This window comes from Bufo bufo, chromosome 2 (genome assembly GCF_905171765.1).
Source record: "Bufo bufo chromosome 2, aBufBuf1.1, whole genome shotgun sequence".
Lineage (NCBI taxonomy): Eukaryota > Metazoa > Chordata > Amphibia > Anura > Bufonidae > Bufo > Bufo bufo.
This window is the reverse complement of record NC_053390.1, coordinates 715536839-715561650: the sequence shown is the minus strand read 5'-3', so window position 1 is coordinate 715561650 and position 24812 is coordinate 715536839. Positions and strand designations below refer to the sequence as shown.

Sequence of the window (24812 nt, the reverse complement as noted above, 5' to 3'; positions counted from 1 at the left end):
ATTTCATACATAATATAGCAGCATGGAAAAATGGACACAATAAGCACATTTATACTCTGCTCAAGGCTCCTCTTAGCAGTAGAGATGCAGCATAAGCAAAGCTGTTACTTAACTACCAAGCACATTTTGGAGTATTTGAAAGGGCAGAAGGACCAGCCTGATGCTCAGTTCCTCAAGACAAATCCAAATGAAACAAATAACTGTAAAAGCAGCATCAGAGGAAATAGAAGCAATCAGTTCTCAGCTGCTGCATTCATGGTCCTCAAGCCATGTTTAATGCAATCTACCCTGCAATTGTTCAGTCAACAAGCTCCAATTACAATATAAAAAGGATAAAGCATGCACAACGAGCACATATGAGAAGAACGGTTGCCATGTAGCTGCATACAGTTACTATGAAGAGTCTTCCTTCCTAGAAAAGGGAGGAATATTAGAGTAGAGTAGACCTGTCCAAGTCCCAATGACCATTCTTCCCAGCCTCTGCCATTGTTGGTGTGTCTGAACACAAATCACTCTTACCAATGGTCACATCAGAACTTTGGCTGATCCAGTAAAGATGGCTATACTCAAGAGTTAAAGCGGTTGTCTAGGGTTTTTCCTAATGTGATGGCCTACCCTTAGAGCAGACGATCAATATCACAGAGGGATCCAACACCCCACCGATAAGCTAGTCTGCACAGCTCCGTTGATGAAAGTAAGCACCAGAGCTACACACAGCTGATCAGCAGGGGTGTTGTGTCAGACCCCTGTTGAGCACCTAGTGATGGCCCATCCTGGGGATAAGACATCACTTAAACCTTGGACAACCCATTTAGCAAACTAGCCCAACAGCCGTCATAAATATGGTCATGCATACATGTGTTGTAAATAAGAGGGGAAGTTGTCTCTGCCAGAAACCTTTGGCACAGTTTATCTTCCCAAAAACATGCTAAAATCCAATCCTGACGGCAGATGTTGGAGAGAGAGTTAGGAGACCCTCAAACACATTAGATAATCGACCAAACTCACCAACTGCCATAATGTGAATGGCCAGCTTAACATGGAGTGCGCACTTTGATAAGACATGGTGACTTAAATACACACATAACGCAGCACAGGGGTGGAATGTTATTGGGCCACAAACAGACCAGACATGCAACTAAAAACCTAAACATGAATTAGGGTGGTATCACACAAAATTTGATAGAAAATTGCTGGAGTTTTTGTGTCAGTTTTTAGTCAAAGCCAGAATTGGTTTCAAAAGGAATGGGAAATATACAGGGAGTGACATCACAAGGTGCGGAAACATTAAGACAAGTGCAAGTGAAGTGCCCAACCATCACATGTGCCAAAGGTGAACACTACTTACACCTGGAACTCAGAGTGCTGTGATCGCTCTGGGTGCTGTATACTGAAGACACACTAGGAGTCCTCTGGAGAGTAGGTATTTTGCTTGGGACTCTTGTTCTAGGCAGAGATCTTGTCCCAATCACAGCTGAAGCTTTGACAATACTAGACTTTACTTTGGAAGGAGTCCGAGCTCCCGCTAACAGAGACAAAGACAAGGAATCAAATGAAACATTCAATTCAACAATGTAGCTAAAATGATAAGTAATTGACATGGTATCTGAAGAGCAAGAGGATACTACCACTAAACTACGATGTGTCAAACAGGATCTGTCAGCAGGGTCAACCGTATTAAACCAGGAATAATGCCTGGTAGTGCCGATACTGTTGACTAAAAGAATAACATTATTGTGCAAATCCATAGCGAAGTTACATAGAATTTTTTTTTTATGCAAATGTAGGCTTCAAAGCCAACCCCCCTGCTTTCAAGTTCTGGCCATTCTCCCCTCCCCCTGAGTGACATAGCCAGGTGTCAGTCTTCTTACCTGACCCTGTGCCACAATTTTGGTCCATGAACAGATAGATGTTTACGACCGATGCCCCAAAACTGTGGGAAAAGGTTAAGGTGCAGAATAAGAGGGCCAGGAAGATGACGATGGTGACCCCTGGCCTTCTCAGGCAAGGTAAGAGTGGCCAGAACTTTAGGAGTTTAGGTGCACAGAGAGACTAACCTCCCCCCACCCCTTCAGTGCACTGAAGCCCGAATATGCATAAACATAGAAACAAATTAAAAATGGTTTCCACACAACAGAACAATGGATTTCAAAATAAAAGTATGCTTTTAAAATCAGCAAGTTCAGCCCTTCCTACTGGGCATTATGCCTAGTTTGAAAAAGGTTGATCCTGTTCACAGAAGCATATTAAGGCCTAATATATATATATTAGACCGTGTCAATGAGCAGGGCAATTGTTAAAAATTTTGTTCATCATTCGTCTGTATACATCAGTGATCTCCAACAATCGGGCTGCAGACCAGTATTGGGCCATGGATGATGTGCTACTGGGCCACATGTTGGTACAGGGTGGAGACTTCATTTCTGCTCAGTGGGCGTCATCTTCACGCTGGCTGTGACGCTTTAGACTGCTTCACAGACCGGGACAATTTGAGCTGTTCCCACGAGAATTATCAAATCTCACGAGAACAGCTGATTTTCTCCCTGGATTTGAAGCGGACAACAGCAACTGGACGGCATCACAGCCAGGACAAAGACCAACCACCGAACAGAGATAAAGTCTCCTCCATGCACTTAGTAGGAAACCATGTACTTAGTAGGAAACCTGTGTAGGTGTACCCTTACAGTGCAACTCTGTCAACCAGGGTCTTAGGCATGTCTCTGTTCCCACCAACTGTATTCCTTGCCTGGTCAGAAGTGTGACATGCGGACTCCCCACACATCACCAATGAGTGACCTCACCGGTCATATGCCGTGCCTGTACATGTCCGTGCAGTGGCCAGCAGCAGTGAAGTGCAGGGAGGAGGCACATCCTCTTCTGACTAGGTGGGGATGGAGATGCACTGCAGGATTCTCACTTTTTTCACACACCATTTTCATGCAAGACAATTTTCCGGGGAACCGGGAGGGCAATGTATTGTAGCATGGTATAGGGGACACAGTGTATGTAAACATCCAGTGTTATATCACATTTTAATCTAATGGACACTTATTTGCGCAGATCTTCTTACATCAAGCCATGTACTACTATGTACTACAGTACTTGTCAAGGCAATCATATCAGTTCGTAAGGTAGTTGAACCACCACTCTTACAATTAGCGTCACAAACAACTACCAAACAGACTATCATCTACACCTGACCCAGTCATTGCATACTTTGGAGTCAGTGTGTATACCCCCTATACTGCTCCTTGCAATGGCTAAATAGCCATCATTGAAGACTTGATTTGGAATATAACAATGCAATGCTGCCACCTAGTGGCCTGTATTGGTGTATTCCTGAAATAGGCACCGAAGCCTGCTTGCAGCTTCGGTGTATTGTAGCGAAATAACAGGTTTCCCTATCTCAGCCGGGGGAACGCTGTTACCGGACGCGCGCGACTTCAGCTTCCAGACTGATCAGATGCCGTTGTACATTTGATCACGGCATCTGAAAGTTAAAATGTATGCGCCTTATGGCTGATCGCATACATGTGCCGCGGGTCTCTGCAATTTAAAATAGCAGAAACCCTGCAGCTATGGCGCCAGCTGCACACGCGATCGGGCGCCATGTTTAAAGACCGGACCGATGACGTACATGTATTTATTTTCTTATTGTCCTCCTCTAAAACCTAGGTGCATCCTACGGGCCGGTGCGTCTTAAAAGGCGAAAAATACGGTACATAGTGAACAAAAAAAAAAAGGGGAAGAAATTACGGTACCAGTTTATCTGCCGATCAACATACATGCATGCGTGTTCACAATGGCATAAACGGAACGATTTATACGTCCCCGCCCACTTCCCATCTCATTGATTTTTGGATGTGATAGATATATAAATTCCTTGTTTTAAACGGGCTTAATATGAAATACATTTGTAAACTAGTACCACAAATTCCTGAGAACAGCACAACGTATTTCTGAGTATACCCTATGCAGAATAAAACACGGATAAAAAATGCACATAGATCTACAGTGTAAATTTCCTACTCTTACTATAAATCAGCAAGGAACAAGGATAACGTACAGTAAGCACTGAACATGCACACAAAGAATTATTAAATTACAATTTTCTGTGCTTTTTTTACCGCCACAGTTTTGGTATTTGGCAGAAGATGGAAGATGTAGACCAAAATGAAGCGGCCACAGCACAGAGGATTTTCTGTGTTCCCGTTTCTTGTAGTTCAGCATGGTCAACAGATAAATTGACAAGCTCTCCAAAACTGCTACATCAGCCTTCACAACTAATCCATACAGAAATTGGGAGGGTCTCCAGCTCCGGGTAGGGTCTTGCTTACTCTAGTCCGCCTAGAAAAAAACGCCACAATAATTGACAGTCCAGCTAGGATTCTCCAGTCCACAGCATCTCAGTTTCTTGCCGTTGGGCTAGGTTTACTCTGCTGCATGCTTCACGACAAGCTGTTTTTCTGTTCTTCTCCACCTTCATCCTGATCTCAGTCCAACTCCTCATTCCATTTAAAGTGCTTTTATCTCACTTCCCACAATATCTTCCCTACCATTAATGTAGCATTAATCAGGTCCCTGAGCAGCACTTCCAGCATGTTTATGCACTTATTCGATCCATCCTAGCCTTCACCAAGACAACAGATCTCACAGCATCAGCAGCCAGGATCTCCTGGGACCAGCTCAGAAAGACAGAAAGAACCAAGGGTGGATGATACAGGAGACAGCTATGCTACTCTAGTGTAGCTGAACAAGTTCTACAACTCTATGGAAGAACAGAAGGTTCTCACAGCTTATACCTTCCACAGATGGTTGAGAACCTACCATTATCTAAATATGTAAATGGAAAAGACACTGCATAACTATAGAAGCACTCATCCATAGAAGCCACCCGAGCATGCCACCCCATAGACGAAGGGCCTCAACTCTGGTTGTCACAACACTGTCAGTCCATGTACAGGTCCACTGCAATCAAGGTAAAAAAAAAGGTGGGTGGGACATCTCGTAGGTCTTGTTGAGGTTTGGCTGCAGATCTATACCAGATGCACATTTTACAAGACAGTAATGAGAGGGGTCTTACAGATTCTACCAGTAGTATAACTTGTGTCAAAATCTAATGCAATATAACAGCATTATACGTCAATACTGGTAATTGCATAGAAAAGAAACACTAGGCACAATGCATTATAATAGGACAAGAAAAAAAAAAAAAAAAAAAGTAAAAAAGGTGCAGTTCTCTGGTCACACATTTAATGGCCAGTCCTATGCTAAACTCTTCAGAGCACTGAGGGAACGTACGGCTAAAAGGATTGAAGAGGAATATTATCCAGATGCTTCGCTGGAGGGGGGAAAACATAATAGTCGATCAAACATGACATCTATTTTCTGCTGGCCTTTAGCAAAGTACTAATGGCGCTCTGTTTTATATAATATAGGACGGGGGTCAAGTCCCAAGACGGGCTGTTACTCCTCTTCTAGGTTAAAGTATAGAAATCCATTGAAGAAGATACTGGGACATGTTAAAAACAGAGATCAGCCTCCATTAGAGTACCAGGTTAATTAACAGTAACGGCAAATCCATTGCATGGTGTGCCAGGCAATTATGAGACAACACTAGATTTGGTCACCATTTATATTGGGGAAGATTTTTATTTTTTTTTGGAGGAAGGGGTACAGCATGTGCTTGAGTGTATGTGTGTATGCAATGGAGCACACAGAAGAGCAGGAGCCCTATAAAACAGAGATAATATGGGACACTTTCCAAGCACTTCCTATAGCCCGTGGGGCAAATTCCTAACTCTCCTGTATGCCAATACCTCTGCTCCTCTGGAGAGCGGAGTCCTGAACAAAGAGCAAGGGCTGCACCAACCAGAGATGGCCCCTCTATCCGAGGGCTCCATTTGAAGCTGAATAGTCTGCCCTTCTATGCATGCATAAGAGTCCGTGTTACTGTAACATTATAATATACCTGCTAGGTTTTATTAGACCAATTAATTATATGAATGCTTTAAATCCTAAATTATGTGCATACTACAAATTATAGCTTTGTAACAGAAAAAAGTCCCAAATAAGTAACAGGTAAATTGCCTCTAGATAACCAGGGATTTTACCTCTTCCCATCGTATACATTTTAAAAATGTTCTGTTTGTTTTTCCTCTGGAGGCACGAGGACATTTAGGCAGTGCTGCACAGGCTGTACTCCCCTTCCTGAAGGGGTTCTGTCACCTGAAAAATGGGTATTAAGCGGGCAGACATTAGCGATGTGCTAAAGTCAGCTGAACATAACTATATTAGTGCCATCTCACTGCCTAAAGCCTTTTTTTGAGAAAAACAAACTTTTATAATATGCTAATTAGCCTCTAGGAGCGGGGGGGGGGGGGGGGGGGTGTTGCACCTGCTCCTAGACGCTCCGTTTGCTGCTCTCCTCCTGCCGGCCGTGTCTGCAGTGTAAATCTCGTGCCGTTCAGTATTCGGCGCAGGCAGCAAGCCACCAGCCGCTGAGCGTCCTTCCCTCACTGCGCCTGCACCGAATGCTGAACAGCACGAGATTTACACTGCAGACACGGCCGGCGGGAGGAGAGCAGCGCTGCCTGGCCCTGTCAATCAAGAGGAGGGCAAACGGAGTCTCTAAGAGCAGGTGCAACGCCACCATCCCCCCGCCTCCCCCGCGCTCCTAGAGGCTAATTAGCATATTATAAAAGTTTGTTTTTCTCAATAAAGGCTACAGGCAGTGAGATGGCACCAATATAGTTATGTTCAGCTGACTTTAGCACATCGCTAATGTCAGCCAGCTTAATACCCATTTTTCAGGTGACAAACCCTTTAATTTTCTTCCGGGTCAGGACGTAATTGAAGTAGGCGGGCACTATGACCTGGCACTGTGCAACTTCCGGTCAGAATGCAGTGCGGGACAAAAAAAGCGGTGCAGCGAGTCCTGGCTCTGCAGTGCCATCCGGAGCAAGCGAGTTCAGTTTATTTTTTAACATCTGATCTGAGGTTGATGGAGGCTGGGGGCTCCAATGGGGGTCTAATCTGAGGCTGATGGAGGTTGGGGGGGTGGTGAATCTGATCTGAGACTGATGGGAGGTTGGAGAGTCTGATTTTGGGATCCGATTTGAGGTCTGATAGAAAATAATTTTCTTATTTTTCTCCTCCAAATGCTAGAGTTGTCTTACAGTCCGAAAAATATGGCACCATAAAAGGCCTCAGAGGCTTGACGAGGCCCCAAGCTGTCATGACAATGGATCAGCAACCCCCGATTTTGCCACCCCAATGACTGGCCTCAGCAGTCACATTGGCTAGCACATGTGTCACTGTTTGGGAATGTTGCAGACCAGAAGCAGCTGTGAATGGAGCAGCGGTGTGGGAATGGCTGGGCGTAGATAAGTAAATAGGAAAAATTACATTCAGCTGAGCTATACTTACAAGGTATAGCGCCTGATGTATTTGAATTTCCTCTACTGCTAATAACAAAAAATTCTAAGGCTCAACCCGAATTATACTAGGTTTTATGTTTGATGTTCTTTGTTAAATCCCATTACTTAACATACTGAAGCACGAAAATGTATAAATTCTTGCTACATTTAAACCATACTACCAATACTTTGAGGAAACTGGAAACGTTTGCAAAAATTATTCTTTATTGCCTGTATTTGCATAAACCTATTTCAATGTTTTAAATGTAAGATTACATTGAAAAATTCTAATAAAAATCATTTTTGAAAGAATCCCATCCATTTGTATAGACTACATTAATTGATTAATACCTTCTTTGCTGCTGAAGGAGAAATTGATATCAACTTGCTATCAAAGGCTAGGTCTTATTTTAAAGCTTAGATTCCTGCCATACCACATTAAGGCTACTTTCACACTGGCATTTTGAATTCTGTTTGTGAGATCCGTTTCAGGGATCTCACAAACTGTTCAAAACGGATCAGTTTAGCCCCAATGCATTCTAAATGGATAAGGATCCGTTCAGAATGCATCAGTTTGGCTCCGTTCCGCCTCCATTCCGCTCTGGATGCGGACACCAAAACGCTGCTTGCAGTGCTTCACTGACACAATATGGTGCAGTTAAAAACAGATCCGTCCCCCATTGACTTTCAATGTAAGTCAGGACGGATCCATTTTCACTTAGACTTGCAAAATGCAAACTGATCCGTTCTGAACGGATACAAGCGCTTGCATTATAGGTGCGGATCCGTCTGTGCAGATACAAGACGGATCCACACCTAACGCAGGTGTGAAAGTAGCCTTACCCTGTTTAACTTCACAACCCAGATATTTACTAGTGTCTGAATGAAGGCAAGCACCACACACGGAACACACAAACAATTAACGAGAAAGATTACATTTTACACTGTCCCTATCCTGTCATGCCCAATCTTTAGCATAAAATGCACTGACCATTTCCCTAGTAATACCCATTATAGCAGGGATCTCAAACTGCAGCCCTCCAGCTGTTGCAAAACTACAACTCCCACAATGCCCGGACAGCCTACAGGTATCAGCCTACAGCAGGGCATTGTGGGAGTTGTAGTTTTTCAACAGCTGGAGGGCCGCAGTTTGAGAGGCCTGCATTATACAGTGGGGGAAATAATTATTTGACCCCTCACTGATTTTGTAAGTTTGTCCAATGACAAAGAAATGAAAAGTCTCAGAACAGTATCATTTCAATGGTAGGTTTATTGTAACAGTGGCAGATAGCACATCAAAAGGAAAATCGAAAAAATAACTTTAAATAAAAGATAGCAACTGATTTGCATTTCATTGAGTGAAATAAGTATTTGAACCCTCTAACAAAAAAAGACTTAATACTTGGTGGAAAAACCCTTGTTTGCAAGCACAGAGGTCAAACGTTTCTTGTAATTGATGACCAAGTTTGCGCACATTTTAGGAGGAATGTTGGTCCACTCCTCTTTGCAGATCATCTCTAAATCCCTAAGGTTTCGAGGCTGTCTCTGTGCAACTCTGAGCTTGAGCTCCCTCCATAGGTTTTCGATTGGATTAAGGTCCGGAGACTGACTAGGCCACTCCATGACCTTAATGTGCTTCTTCTTGAGCCACTCCTTTGTTGCCTTTGCTGTATGTTTTGGGTCATTGTCGTGCTGGAACACCCATCCACGACCCATTTTCAGTTTCCTGGCAGAGGGAAGGAGGTTGTCGCTCAGGATTTCACGATACATGGCTCCGTCCATTTTCCCGTTTATGCGAATAAGTTGTCCTGTGCCCTTAGCAGAAAAACACCCCCAAAGCAAAATGTTTCCACCCCCATGCTTGACGGTGGGGACGGTGTTTTGGGGGTCATAGGCAGCATTTTTCTTCCTCCAAACACAGCGAGTTGAGTTAATGCCAAAGAGCTCTATTTTGGTCTCATCAGACCACAGCACCTTCTCCCAGTCACTCTCTGAATCATTCAGGTGTTCATTGGCAAACTTCAGACGGGCCTGCACATGTGCCTTCCTGAGCAGGGGGACCTTGCGAGCCCTGCAGGATTTTAATCCATTGCGGTGTAATGTGTTTCCAATGGTTTTCTTGGTGACTGTGGTCCCTGCTAATTTGAGGTCATTAACTAACTCCTCCCGTGTAGTTCTAGGATGCTTTTTCACCTTTCTCAGAACCATTGACACCCCACGAGGTGAGATCTTGCGTGGAGCCCCAGAGCGAGGTCGATTGATGGTCATTTTGTGCTCCTTCCATTTTCGAACAATCGCACCAACAGTTGTCACCTTCTCTCCCAGCTTCTTGCTAATGGTTTTGTAGCCCATTCCAGCCTTGTGCAGGTCTACAATTTTGTCTCTGACATCCTTGGACAGCTCTTTAGTCTTTCCCATGTTGGAGAGTTTGGAGTCTGCTTGATTGATTGATTGATTCTGTGGACAGGTGTCTTTTATACAGGTGACTAGTTAAGACAGGTGTCCTTAATGAGGGTGACTAATTGAGTAGAAGTGTCTAACCACTCTGTGGGAGCCAGAACTCTTAATGGTTGGTAGGGGTTCAAATACTTATTTCACTCAATGAAATGCAAATCAGTTGCTATCTTTTATTTAAAGTTATTTTTTCGATTTTCCTTTTGATGTGCTATCTGCCACTGTTACAATAAACCTACCATTGAAATGATACTGTTCTGAGACTTTTCATTTCTTTGTCATTGGACAAACTTACAAAATCAGTGAGGGGTCAAATAATTATTTCCCCCACTGTATGCTGCAGTAATAGCGATGACATTGAAGGAGGAGATGATATGTGGCTTTGTGGTTATCTGCTTCGTCATAAGAAGCCATTCAATTTTACATCTTCACACATGAGGTCTTTGCATCATTTTTGGCTGTATTTTATTAAAAAATAACAGGAAAATAGTCTATTTAAAAAAAGCAGCAGAACGCAAAAGTATAAACACAAGACTGGTATAACATAATACCCCGTGTTAAGACATGCCCCCAAACCACACCTATTTATTAGGCCTCCTGCACACCAACGTGTGCGCCCCGTGGCCGTAATGCGGACCGCATTTGTAGATCCGCAAAACACGGGCGCCGTTTTGTGGGTATTCCGCATCACGAATGCGGACCCATTCACTTCAATGGGTCTGCAAATCTGGAGATACGGAATGGTGCGGAACGAAAGCACGGAACGGAAACCTACAGAAGCACTACGGAGTGCTTCCGTGGGGTTTCGTCCCGTACCTCCGTTCCGCAAAAAGATAGAACATGTCCTATCTTTTGGCGGAACGCGGACCCATTAAAGTGAATGGGTCCACGATCCGCTGCGGCTGCCCCACGGTCGGTGTATCGGAGCAGCACGGCATTGGTGCAGCACAGCCACAGGGCACAAACGTTTGTGTGCAGGAGGCCTTACCCTTGTAAACTTTGCCAGTATTTCACTGTGGTAAAGGTGCCAACCCTAACCAATGTACATCATTTCATACTTTTTTTTTAACTGAAAACTGTGATGTGTTTGGATGCTATGGGCAAAAAAATAGCTTTTAACTTCTACAGTTTGATAACCTTGCCCCCTAGTGTGCAGATTCTTTTTGCTTGGGATGCACAACCGTAGAAATCACTCTGCCATCATTGAACAAGAAGATTTAAGTTGTCGCACTAAACCACTGAGCACGTGTGTCCACCAGAAATGAAAGACACATTCAGTGGAATACAGTAAAATACAGCAGGGGCACCATAACTAGTAGGCAACAGCAATACTTAGGCCTCTTTCACACGGGCGTTGCGGGAAAATGTGCGGGTGCGTTGCGGAAACACCCGCGATTTTTTCGCACGAGTGCAAAACATTGTAATGCGTTTTGCACTCGCGTGAGAAAAATTGCGCGTGTTTGGTACCCAAACCCGAACTTCTTGACAGAATTTCGGGCATGGGATCGGTGTTCTGTAGATTGTATTATTTTCCCTTATAACATGGTTATAAGGGAAAATAATAGCATTCTGAATACAGAATGCATAGTAAACTAGCGCTGGAGGGGTTAAAAAAAAATAAAAAATTTTTTTAACTCACCTTAATCCACTTGCTGGCGCTGCCGGCATCTCGTCTGTCTCCTTCTGTGCTGAACAGGACCTGAGGTGAGCATTCATTCCAGGACCTTTGATGACGTCACTCCAGTCATCACATGATCCATCACCATGGTAAAAGATCATGTGACGTACCATGTGATAACCGGAGTGACGTCATCAAAGGTCCTGTAACTGTACTTAATGCTCACCACAGGTCCTATTCAACAAAGGAGACAGAAGGAGATGCCAGGCCGCGATCAAGTGGACTAAGGTGAGTTAAATTATATACACTGCTCAAAAAAATAAAGGGAACACTTAAACAACACAATGTAACTCCAAGTCAATCACACTTCTGTGAAATCAAACTGTCCACTTAGGAAGCAACACTGAGTGACAATCAATTTCACATGCTGTTGTGCAAATGGGATAGACAACAGGTGGAAATTATAGGCAATTAGCAAGACACCCCCAATAAAGGAGTGGTTCTGCAGGTGGTGACCACAGACCACTTCTCAGTTCCTATGCTTCCTGGCTGATGTTTTGGTCACTTTTGAATGCTGGCGATGCTTTCACTCTAGTGGTAGCATGAGACGGAGTCTACAACCCACACAAGTGGCTCAGGTAGTGCAGCTTACCCAGGATGGCACATCAATGCGAGCTGTGGCAAGAAGGTTTGCTGTGTCTGTCAGCGTAGTGTCCAGAGCATGGAGGCGCTACCACAGATGGGGGTTGTGCTTACAGCCCAACACCGTGCAGGAGGTTTGGCATTTGCCAGAGAACACCAAGATTGGCAAATTCGCCACTGGCACCCTGTGCTCTTCACCGATGAAAGCAGGTTCACACTGAGCACATGTGACAGACGTGACAGAGTCTGTAGACGCCATGGAGAACGTTCTGCTGCCTGCAACATCCTCCAGCATGACCGGTTTGGCATTGGGTCAGTAATGGTGTGTTGTGGCATTTCTTTGGAGGGCCGCACAGCCCTCCATGTGCTCGCCAGAGGTAGCCTGACTGCCATTAGGTACCGAGATGAGATCCTCAGACCCCTTGTGAGACCATATGCTGGTGCGGTTGGCCCTGGGTTCATCCTAATGCAAGACAATGCTAGACCTCATGTGGCTGGAGTGTGTCAGCAGTTCCTGCAAGACGAAGGCATTGATGCTATGGACTGGCCCGCCCGTTCCCCAGACCTGAATCCAATTGAGCACATCTGGGACATCATGTCTCGCTCTATCCACCAACGTGACGTTGCACCACAGACTGTCCAGGAGTTGGCAGATGTTTTAGTCCAGGTCTGGGAGGAGATCCCTCAGGAGACCGTCCGCCACCTCATCAGGAGCATGCTGCACAGGCGTTGTAGGGAGGTCATACAGGCACGTGGAGGCCACACACACTATTGAGCCTCATTTTGACTTGTTTTAAGGACATTACATCAAAGTTGGATCAGCCTGTAGTGTGTTTTTCCACTTAAATTTTGAGTGTGACTCCAAATCCAGACCTCCACGGGTTGAAAAATTTTATTTCCATTTTTAATTTTTGTGTGATTTTGTTGTCAGCACATTCAACTATGTAAAGAAAAAAGTATTTCAGAAGAATATTTAATTAATTCAGATCTAGGATGTGTTATTTTTGTGTTACCTTTATTTTTTTGAGCAGTGTATTTTTTTTAACCCCTCCAGTGCTGTTTTACTATGCATTCTGCACTCAGAATGCTATTATTTTCCCTTATAACCATGTTATAAGGGAAAATAATAATGATCGGGTCTCCATCCCGATCGTCTCCTATCAACCGTGCGTGAAAATCGCACCGCATCCGCACTTGCTTGCGGATGCTTGCGATTTTCACGCAACCCCATTCACTTCTATGGGGCCTGCGTTGCGTGAAAAACGCACAAAGAGGAGCATGCTGCGATTTTCACGCAACCCCATTCACTTCTATGGGGCCTGCGTTGCGTGAAAAACGCACAAAGAGGAGCATGCTGCGATTTTCACGCAACGCACAAGTGATGCGTGAAAATCACCGCTCATGTGAACAGCCCCATAGAAATGAATGGGTCAGTATTCAGTGCGGGTGCAATGCGTTCACCTCCCGCATCGCATCCGCGCGGAAAACTCGCTCTGAAAGGGGCCTTAGAGAACAGTAGTGATGAAAAGCGGCTATTCTTTGCAAGATACAACAGTAATTAAGAGAAAATTTTCAGGTATAGGCTACATGCACACGACCCTATGCGTTTTGGAGGTCCGCAAATTGCGGATCCACAAAAAAAAAAAACGTAAGCCATCCTTTTTTGGTTTTTTTTGTTGGCGGATTTATTGTAACAATGCCTAAAATGGACAAGAATAGGGCATGTTCTATTTTTTTGCGGGGCTACGGAACAGACATACTGATACGGACAGTCCACATCCTATCAGCAAAAACACACGGAAACCAAATACGTTCGTGTGCATGTAGCCTTAGAAAAATATGGCTGCTTTCTACCAAAACAGCGTCACACCTATCCCTGGTTGCTGTCCAGTAGCGCAGCTAAAGCTCCATATAAGTGAACTACAATACCACACATACTGCGGACAGGTGGTGCTGTTTTTGGAAGAAAGCAGCCATGTTTTTCTAACTCTGGCAACTACAAATGACTGTAGTAAACCTCCCGCAACACAACTATCCACATCTTCCTTGCTCAGGAGGCGGATACTGACAGCCGATAGTAATGGTTGATTTACAGTATAAGGCCTCATGCACACGGCCGTTCCTTGCATTGGGGACCACAATTTGCGGTCCCCAATGCACCAGCAACGTATCTGTCCGCACCGCAAAAAAAATTGAACATGTTCTATCTTTTTTTACCGTGCGGAGGCATGGACAGAAACACCACGGAAGCACTCTGTAGTGCTTATGATCCGTGCTTCCGCACCGCATCTGTCGGATTGCGGACCCATTCAAGTGAACGGGTCCGCATATGTGATGCGGGGTGCACACGGTCGGTGCCCATATATTGCGGACCCGCTGTATGCAATGGCCGTGTGCATGAGGCCTCAGTTTGGACCCCTCACTGTAATCCAAAACCACAGTGAACTTACAGATGAACCAAACTTCAGATAACGCTATTGGCTGGAAGCTGCTGCCAATCATTGTGCAGGATACTGGTTAAATGAATGTGATTGGCCACCGCAAGTGGACATTTCCCGCAAATCTGGGTCGCCAAACCTGGAACATTTAAGCCCCAACTTACAGGTCAAACCCTCACAACGGTTTAAGAGAATGCCTGCTTTGTGTTCAAATAAAATCCTATATTTCCCATGAAATTCCACATCCACCTCCAGCCTCACTCGTGGCCATATACCGATGTGGTCAGTGACCGAGCAAGTTATTCACAAGTGTAGAGGTGATTTACTGCTGAAAAAAAGTTTTCAGACCCAAAAAAGAATGTTTAATGACCATTTCTAGTAGTACCCTGTAAACACACATGCACACCATCTCCGCTGGGGAGGCCTAAGGTTCCCTGCACACGTTGCGGATTACTCACGGTTCAGCAGAAAAACTATACAGCAATACAGCACCAGCAAAGTGCGTACATCTCATACACTTGGCTTTTTTTTCTTCAGTGCAGAAACTGACCTGCCGTGCTGATTTTGAAATCCACAGCTTTGTGCACCTCCACATAATGTGTAGAGGTCCCGTCCCCCCCCATCGACTTCAATAGGGTTAATAGTCACAAAAAAAATCTGCAACGAAAAATTCATGAACACAAAAAAAAAAAAAAAGCACCAAAACGGTGATAAATAGTGCAGTTTTATGTGCGTCTTTATGCAATTTGGTGTGGATTTCATGCATACAAATCTACACCGTGTGCAGGTGCCCTAATAGTTTATGTCCCTTGCAGGAATCACACTCTGTATGTGCTAGACTTAGGCCTCATGCACACAACCGTTCTGTTTTTTTGCGGTCCGCAAATTGCTGATACGCCAAAAACGGATGCCGCCCGTGTGCCTTCCGCAATTTGCGGAACGGAAGAGGCGGCCCATTGTAGAAATGCCTATTCTTGTCTGCAAAACAGACAAGACTAGGACATGTAATATTTTTTTTTGCGGGGCCACGGAACGGAGCAATGGATGCGGACAACACACAGAGTGCTGTCCGCATCTTTTGCGGCCCCATTGAAGTGAATGGGTCTGATTCCGAGCTGCAAAAACTGCGGCTCGGATGCGGACCAGAACTACGGTCAAATGCATGAGGCCGTAGGAAGAGCACGGCATTATAATGATTGATAATGCTGTGTGCCTCTGCATGACCTTTCTGTAACAGAATCATACTGACAAAGCTGTGTGTCTCTGACATATAGCAGTATGATTCTGTTACAGGAAGGTCACACGGAGGCAATTTGGTGCAGAAACGCACGGGAATGTGTGTGGAATTTTCTGCAAGACCATGAGCAGGTGGCCTTAAAGGGGTTCCGCAGTTTGCTTCTGATGATCTATCCTCTGCTCGATCAGCGAGAAGGGAGTAGCGTCTCAGCCTTCTCTCGGTTTACCGCAGGCCCAGTTAAGTCACAACCAGTATCACTGGCCTGATCACGGCTAAACTCCATTCAAGTGAACGGGACACAGCCACACTCAGGCCAGTGATACTAGTCGTGACGTCACTGGGCCTGCGGTAAACAGTGAGAAGGCAGAGACGCTACTGCCTTCTCAAACAGCTGATCGGTGGGGGTCCCAGGTGTCGGGCACCCGTCGATCAGATGAAGATGATCTATCCAATGGATAGGTCATCAGTATTTAAATCTTGGAAAACCCTTTTAATGGCCGCTCACTATTGAACAGAGGCTAGATCATCAGAAAGAACTGCAGAACCTCTTTAAACAGCAACGAGTAAGCACTTTTCATTTACAATCAAGGCAGAACTGCAGCTCATCCATGTGCCGGACCACACCCTTAATGTGCCACATTGCAAATGGTGATTTAATATTTTTTTTATAAAAATGAAAGGGGTTTCTGGGATTTTTCTTTTAACTTATGACCTATCCTCAGTAGAAAAAGACTTAGGCTCAGTTCACACCTGAGCGTTCTGAAAGGAGCGCTCTGTATGCGCGATTGTACGGGCGTTTACAAGCGCGCATACAGAGACAAGTGTACACACAGTGTCGCGCGTTCCCGAAAGTCTATGTACGGGAACGCGCGACAAGCGCCCAAAAAAACGCTCCTGTACTTGTGTGAGCGTCGGGCGTTTTACAGCGCGATCGTACGCGCTGTAAAACGCCCAGGTGAGAACCATTCCCATAGGGAAGCATTGGTTTCTCCTTGTTGAGCGTTTTACAGCGCGTAGGAACGCGCTGTAAAACGCTCAGGTGTGAACTGAGCCTTAGGGTACTTGCACACTTGCGGCAGAGGATTCCGGCAGGCAGTTCCGTCGCCGGCAATCCGGACGCAAACTGATGGCATTTGTCAGACGTATCCGGATGCGGGGTCCGTCTGACAAATGCACTGCAATACCGGAGTCATCCAGAGAGACGGATCCGGTATTAATTATTTTTTTTGCACTTTTAAAAGGTCTGCGCATGAGCAGACTGGAAAGCCGGATCCCTTTTGCCGGAACACTTAATGCCGATTCTGGCACTAATACACTCCAATATAAATTAAGGCCGGATCCGGCATTCCGGCAAGTGTTTAGTATTTTTGGCTGGAGATAAAACTGCGTCATACTGCGGTATTTTCTCCATCCAAAAAACGTAAAAAAGGGACTGAACTGATGCATCCTGAACGGATTGCTCTCCATTCAGAATGCATTAGGATAAAACTGATGAGTTCTTTTCTGGTATTGAGCTCCTGTGACGAACTCCATACTGGAAAACAAAAACGCTAGTTTTTGTGACGCATACCAAATTTCTGTCATATAGCTCCCTCTACTGATGAAACGTTGCAAGCACAACACCGTAACCTAACAATAAAAGGATAAGAGACGGCTTGGATCAACAACGCCACATTTTTACTTACATCCCATCTTCCTGTACTTCAGTAAAGCAGCTCACCCTCTACCTTCCTAACTCGCTCCCCTGCACACCACCGCAGCCGCTGCCTATTTGAAGTAGGAATTCATTTAACCCTTCATCGTAGAATACGATTTACATTCATTAGAAAAGGAATGAAAAGGAATGAGGTGGTGAAGCCCCTTTTAGGGTGCGGGTTTGTATGCAGAAAACCCACACGAAATCCGGGCCAAAACAGCACATAAATCCACACTTTTTAATCACAGTTTTTGTTGCGGACTTTATAGCAGATTATGTTAACAACCACATTGAAGTCTGTGGGGAAAACCACTGTATATAAAGTTGCGGAATTGCACATATAATTGACATGCTGCTAATTTTAAAACGCACACAGCAGGTCTATTTTAAAATGTAAAAATGTACATGATTAGTCTAATATTATTCACTTTGGTAGTGCTATATTACCCTGTATGCTTACCGCGCGGTATCACGGATGCAGACCCATTCGCTTGAACGGGTCCGCAATCCAGGAGACACGGTGTGATATGGAACCGAGGCACAGATCAGAACCCCACAGGTTTTTTTGTCAGTGCCTCTGCACCGCACAGAAGTAGTGCATGCACTACTTTTTTTGGATGTGGATCGCAGACCCCATTCGAGTGAATGGGTCCAGGTCTGCAGATGGCGGTCATACGGTTGGTACCCATGCATTGCAGACTGCAATTTGCGGTCTGCAGAACGGGTAAGGCCAGCACATGGTCGTGTGCATGAGGCCATATTCACACCTGCCATTCTTTAAATCTTTTTCAAAGCGCTTTTAGGATTCCTTCACACAGTTCCTTGGAACCTTTTTGCTTGTGCTTTTAAAGTCTTAGGCCCCTTTTACACGGGTGAGAATTCCGTGAGGGAAACGCATTGCACCCCCACTGAATCCGGACCCATTCACTTCAATAGGGCTGTGCACATGAGCGGTGATTTTCACGCATCACTTGTGCGTTGTGTCAAAATCGCAAGCATCCGCAAGCAAGTGCGGATGCGGTGCGATTTTCACGCACGGTTGCTAGGAGACGATTGGGATGGGGACCCGATCTTTATTATTTTCCCTTATAACATGGTTATAAGGGAAAATAATAGCATTCTTATCACAAAATGCTAAGTAAATTAGGAATGAGGGGTTTAGAAAAGATATATAAATAATTAATCTCTCCTCATCCACTTGTTCGCGCAGCCCGGCTTTTCTTTCTTCTTCTTCGAGGACCTGGGAGAAAAAGGACCTTTGATGACGTCACTGCGCTCATCACATGGTCCATCACCATGGTTATTGACCATGTGATGAGCGCAGTGACGTCACCAAAAGGTCCTTTTCCTCCAAGGTTCTCAAAGAAGAAGAAACACAAGTCGGGCTGCGCGAACAAGTGGATGAGGAGAGATTAATTATTTATATATCTTTTTTTAAACCCCTCCATCCCTAATTTACTTAGCATTCTGTATTAAGAATGCTATTATGTTCCCTTATAACCATGTCATAAGAGAAAACAATAAAATCTACACAACACCGATCCCAAACCCGAACTTCTGTAAAGAAGTCAGGGTTTGGGTCTGGGTACCAAACATGCCGATTTTTCTCACGCGCGTGTAAAACGCATTAAAAGGCTTTGCACTCGCGCGGGAAAATCGTGCATTTTCCCACAATGCACCGGCATCTTTTCCCACAACGCCCGTGTGAACCCAGCCTTAGAGTGCTTCACAAACGGCAGATTTTGTGGCAGAAAATTCAGTGACTGAAAATCAGTTCCATTCATTTGAATGGTGCAGCAAGCACATGGATTTCTGCAGGCTTTCATAATGCATTACAGACTTTAAAGGACCACAAAGAAAAAGCATTTCGAAATGCCAATTACTAGTAAAAAAAAAACAAAAAAAAAAAAACACAGACACCCCAGTAGAAAACACTAGGGTAAGAAAGTACATGTATGTGAATAAGACATGCAAATACTAATTCACATGCTGAAAAGGCTGTTTTTACAGTTTACTACACATATAAGGCCATCTGCACGTGATCCACCATAATACTACCCTATTAAAAAGCACCTGACTGAATTATTATTTTCCCTCAGGTGAGTACTGAAAGTAACCACTAGATGGCAGTACTTTTTTATAAACTGCAAATAAAATAGTGAATAATGTAGCCTAGAGAATTCTGGTATGCTATGGAAAGTTTTACCTAAACATTTTTTAAAGGAAGACCCTTCGCACAATGGGTTGTGTTTATAGACCTCAAATTAATCAATTCATTGGTTCAGGTGGCTGGTGCCAGAGCTCCAGGCTCCTCTGCAGACCAGCAAGCACTATGCTGAAGGAGGAATGGTGGTGATGATGTGCACCAACCCTGATCCCCATTACCTCTGCTGGATTTCAATTATTTGAATGTATTATTGTTTTTTAAAGCAGAAGGCATCACTGTAAGGTTGCATTCACACAGCCGTGTCCATTTTGCAAACCACAAAAATGAAAATAATTTCAACGGGTCAGCAATCCGTATGTTGGGGCCGAAAGATAGGACGAGTCATATCTTTTGTGGCATGGACACAGAAGCACACGCGTATCAAAAACGGGGGCAAATCTTTCCACTAAACCTCTCTCTCTGTAGGCATCGTTTGTTTTGGCTAGAAATCATTGATGGAAATCACCGACGTGTTAACTAAGGTTACAGGACACCGCCACTGTAATTTTGATACTGTGCCCAACCTTGCATGGGCAACAGGGGCAGATTCTACAAATAATTCAATGCTCTTCAAAATATGTGCATAACAAATGCACTGGAACATTTCATCCTATTACATGTGGCCAGAACAGAGCAGAATTCACTGCATCAGGAAGCCGGGCCAGCCATCATGAATAATTCACGTTGGTGGCCTCATCTCATCACCACTCGTAGCGATCAATAAGCTTCAGCACTCCTGGAGAACTCGCTAGAAGAAAGAAGTTCTACTCCTCAGTCCAAAACCCCTCTGATCCAGCTGCATCACTCCGATTCTCCCGGCCAAACTTTGCCGATATGACTTGACTCCAGTGGTGATATGCCTATATACTAAACATGACTGCTGCAGCCAATCAATGACCTCAACAGTCTCCTGCCATATGACACTGATGCCAGTGTATGGATGCAGCAGTCACAAGCAAGTCATCACTGCAACCGAGAACATAACATCATGGCTGCAGAGGTGGGGAAGATCTGAGCAGTACAGTTTGAGCAGAGGGGGCTACGTCCATTAAGTAACTCAGCATTTTTAACACCTTCACCTGCTTTTTGTTGTACATTAAACTATTTGCCATATCCATGTGACAGAAGTCTCGTCATAGACCACTCTTGACACTACCTAAAGCCAAATATAAATGGTAAGATGTCTCACTGTCAATCATGTTCAGGTTCTCAGACTCTGAGCCAGTGCTATGACCAGACACTTCTGATTTCCATGGGGAATGGGGAGGACATTGAATGGAGATCTTTCAATCTGTTCTTCAGAAGGCTCAATTTCATCTTATACAATGGTTAAAGATGCGATCATCTAATCAAGTTTGTGCACACTATCATCACAGGACTAGGTTACCAGGTCAATGCTAACACTGGTCAGCGACACATAACACACCATCATAATGATCTGCTGCAAATGGTCTGCTCAGCAATGAACAGTTTTGCTAGTATATTTAAATGTTGAGCTAAGGTTGCATACAGAAAGAAGCAGGGAGGGTGGAGAGGATGGGGGTAGTTGTACTGACAGGACATACCCTAATCTGGGGGCTCATGTCTGATTTTAGGTGCGGTGCCCTTGGTGTAGACATGTTTGAGGTGCAAGGCAGGGTCCTTGAATGAGGCAACAGCCGTGCATGTACATGCAATGTTTTGTACAAGTCCACTGTACTTTACTGAGGCAGTCCAATAAATGATTCACATAGGCACTGTACACGCTAAGCACACTCTTTACATTTGGGATATATAGTTCCCAAGGCTATATATGGGAGGCTGGTCTTTCTCTGCAGCTCTGCAGTATTCTTCCTGAAATACAGTCTCTGAACAGACAGTCCTTCTGTCCTTTTGACATGATTGTGAACCTAAAGCGTATTGCTCCCACCAGTATGCAGCAAAGTCTGTAGCCACAATGTAGATGCTTTGCACTTAGCCTTTTGTGGCCATTCAACTTGCTGTTGTACAGTAACTCGTTCTCTCAGTAACTTCCAGTAACTCGTTCTCTCAGGCCTCTTTCACACAAACGTATTGGTTCCATTCCGTGCATTGGGGACCACAATTTGCAGTCTCCAATGCACGGGCAACATCCGTGTGCCGGCCGGGACGAATCGAGACCCATTCAACTTGAATGGGTCAGTGATCCGTCTGTTCCGCAAAAAGATAGAACAAGTTCTAATTTTTAGCAGCACGTAGTGCTTCCGTGGGGTTCCATGCTTCCGTTCCGCATATCCGGATTTGCGGACCCATTCAAGTGAATGGGTCCGCATCCATGATGCGGAATGCACACGGCCGGTACCCAGTGTATTGCAGAACCGCCGTATGCGGCCTGCAATACGGCCACGGGAGCACTACGTTCATGTGAAAGAGGCCTCAAAGATAAGCATTTTGCTGCTTTTTAATTCACAGGGTGAAGTATTCCCTGGTGAGCTCTGGTCTTTGCTGCACAGAGCTTCACAGCTCAAGCTACACAGACTTACTTACTCCTAAAGGGAAAGGGTGGTGCCAGCCCTGCCTAGCAATAGAAGCTAGGAACATCCTGCTCTCTCCATATACAGCATGTGGGACACACAGCGCACAGAATACCATGACATTAACACTTGCAGTGGCAGACTGCAAGCGAACTGAATCTTTGCAGTGGGTAAAGTAATGCCTAGATCAGGGTCATCTTTAACGCGGGGCAAAAGGGGCAGCTGCCTCTTGAGTTCCGCTGGCCAGTGGCGTAGTGTGGGGGGTGCCGGGGGGAAACGTTGCCCCAGGTGCAACATTCCAGGGGGCGCCCCAGTGACAAGCGGGGGTCGGTGGCAGGGCCATCCTCAGAACAGCAATACAGATAGATGTGCTGCAGCGGGGCAGGTGAGGGAGAGGCATCTCCCTTCCCCGTTCCTCTGATATGCTGCAGGCCTAACAGAGGCCGGCGCAGGTGGCGCGATGACGTCATCACGCCGCCTGAGCCGTACAGCGCAGCACACAGGCCGGAAGAGGCCTGCATCGCATTGCTGCCAGCCTGATGGAGGCAAGTATAAGTGTTGATTTTTTTTATATGGTACTACTTACTGGCACATGATTTGGGGGCACTATGGGTGCATCTACTGAGGCCACAAAGAAGGAGTATTTTATATGGGGGAAGGGGGGAGAGGAACACTATTGGAGCTTATACCGAGGCCACAAAGAAAGGGTATTTTATATGGGGGGCTCTGCATAGGTACATTTTATACTGGGGCAAATTATGGTGGGTACTATGGGGAAGGGGAGAGGAGTACTCTGGGCTAATCTATGGGGGCACAAAGAAGTGGTATTTTATACTTGCAAATTATGGGGGCACTGGGAAGAAGGGGGAGAGGAGCACTATGGGGGCATTTACTGGGGGCACTATATAGGGGTATTTTATACTGGCACATTATGGGGGCACTATGGGGACATTAGCTCAACTGGGGGCATCAAAAGGGGGTATATTTTGCACTGGCACATTACAAGGAGAAATATTACTACTGGGGGCAATTATGATGGGCTTTATTACTACTGGGGGTCTTTGGGGAACAGGATTACTAGTTTAGGCACTATGGGAGCATTATTACTTAGGGGGCACAGTGGGGACATGTTGGGGGCACTGTAGGAGCACTATTACTAGCATGTGTGCTCTAGCAGAGAATTATTCCTATTGGTGGGACTTTTGGGAGCACTATTACTGTGGGGGAACCTTGGCACAGTATCCGCTTACCACAATTATTTTTGGGGGACGTTATGTTTACACTATTAGTGTCAGGGGCACTCTAATTATTGAAGGGCACTAACTGCATGGTACTATTATCAGGGGGTTTATCTGTTTCTGCAGTATAGTATTGGGGAGCACAGAGGCACAGTATTGGGGTGGTAGGATGATTTGTCCAGAAGATGGGAGGATGATGGAAAAGTAGTAAACTAAGATTTTGTTTGTCAAACTGCAGAGATGAGAAATGGCTGAAAAATGGTGGTCTGGTCTGAAGGTCTGAAAGGAGAAGATGAGGAAAGAGAACATCTACATCAAACAGACGTCACTGGATGTAAGAGGTATGGGGCCCTGTATGTAGGGGTGGATGGAGGGGTTAGTAGTACAGTAGTTTGTGGGAAGTTTATCAGCTCTCCGGTGTGAAATGCCACTTTAAGTTATGGAGTCCTTGCAATGAACAGTAGGAACACTTGAGGTCTGACACAAACTGAGACTAACTACAGTACAGGCCTGGTCTCAGTCTCTAGGCACCAACAGTGTGGTGAGGTGCGTGCACAATCTTACCGACCTGGGTCTGCTCCGCATCCGCTGGTGACTCTGAACTGAACAAATGCCTCTCCAACAAGCAGTACCGCAGTGTATGTCACTTTGCTCCTCAGCTCTCAACAGTGTTCCTGGAAGCAATCCTCATTCCTCTGGACAGGATCAGGGTCTTGAGCGACAGCTAAGTGAAGCTGATTGTGTCCTAGTCACTGAGGGATGATCTCACACCTGGATGCCGTCGGATCCTCTGCTGACAGTTCCTCTGTCTCAGCTCCCTCCAAGATGGCTGCTCCCTTTCTCTTCCTCTCCAGGCTCGGTGTAACCCACCTCTCATGAATATGGACATATATGCAATCTGTAGCTGTGTTTAGGAAACAGTGGCATCTTGTGGCCAAACAGCAGCATTTCAGTCCAAATCATTTAATTTACACAAACAGTGTTCAGAGAAGGAGTGCCGTTTCCCCATCTCACAGGAATGTGGGAATGAATTGTTCCAGTTATAGTATCCTGTTATTTTCCATTGTATGATTTAATTCTTGCAACTTAAAAGAGAAAAAAAAACTGTGCGGAGAATACACACTAAAGATAGAGAACAGGTAAATAGGCTATGGAAGAAATGGTGATAAAAGACTTTAGATTATTGGAGAGATAAAAGACTGTATGTAGGGGGGAGAATGGCCTACCAATGGCACTTCATTTAACCTTCTTGAGACAACTGTCTATGGTTATTGACAGGCGATTTCTTTACTCCCATCCCAGTGGCTGACAATATGAGGATCCTACGAGAGTGTCTCTGTATAGCGCCACCTTCTTTTTTTCGTTTTCTTATT

At 45.0% G+C, this 24812-nt stretch overlaps 2 protein-coding genes across 2 annotated transcripts in view; both read right to left on the bottom strand.

Annotated features, from left to right (window-relative positions):
* Positions 1-4751, bottom strand: part of MTUS1 (microtubule associated scaffold protein 1) — a 123063-nt gene extending 118312 nt beyond the window's left edge. Inside the window, exons 1-2 of the mRNA XM_040418781.1 lie at positions 4107-4751; positions 1349-1525 (exon numbers count right to left, since the gene is read on the bottom strand). Coding sequence (XP_040274715.1) covers positions 1349-1525; positions 4107-4230 — 301 coding nt within the window. The 5' untranslated portion in view covers positions 4231-4751. The remainder of the gene's footprint in view (positions 1-1348; positions 1526-4106) is intronic.
* A 514-nt stretch (positions 4752-5265) lies between these two features.
* The window catches only part of LOC120991014 (microtubule-associated tumor suppressor 1 homolog), a 100323-nt gene continuing 80776 nt past the window's right edge, over positions 5266-24812 (bottom strand). Inside the window, exons 4-5 of the mRNA XM_040419904.1 lie at positions 12466-12470; positions 5266-5303 (exon numbers count right to left, since the gene is read on the bottom strand). Coding sequence (XP_040275838.1) covers positions 5266-5303; positions 12466-12470 — 43 coding nt within the window. The remainder of the gene's footprint in view (positions 5304-12465; positions 12471-24812) is intronic.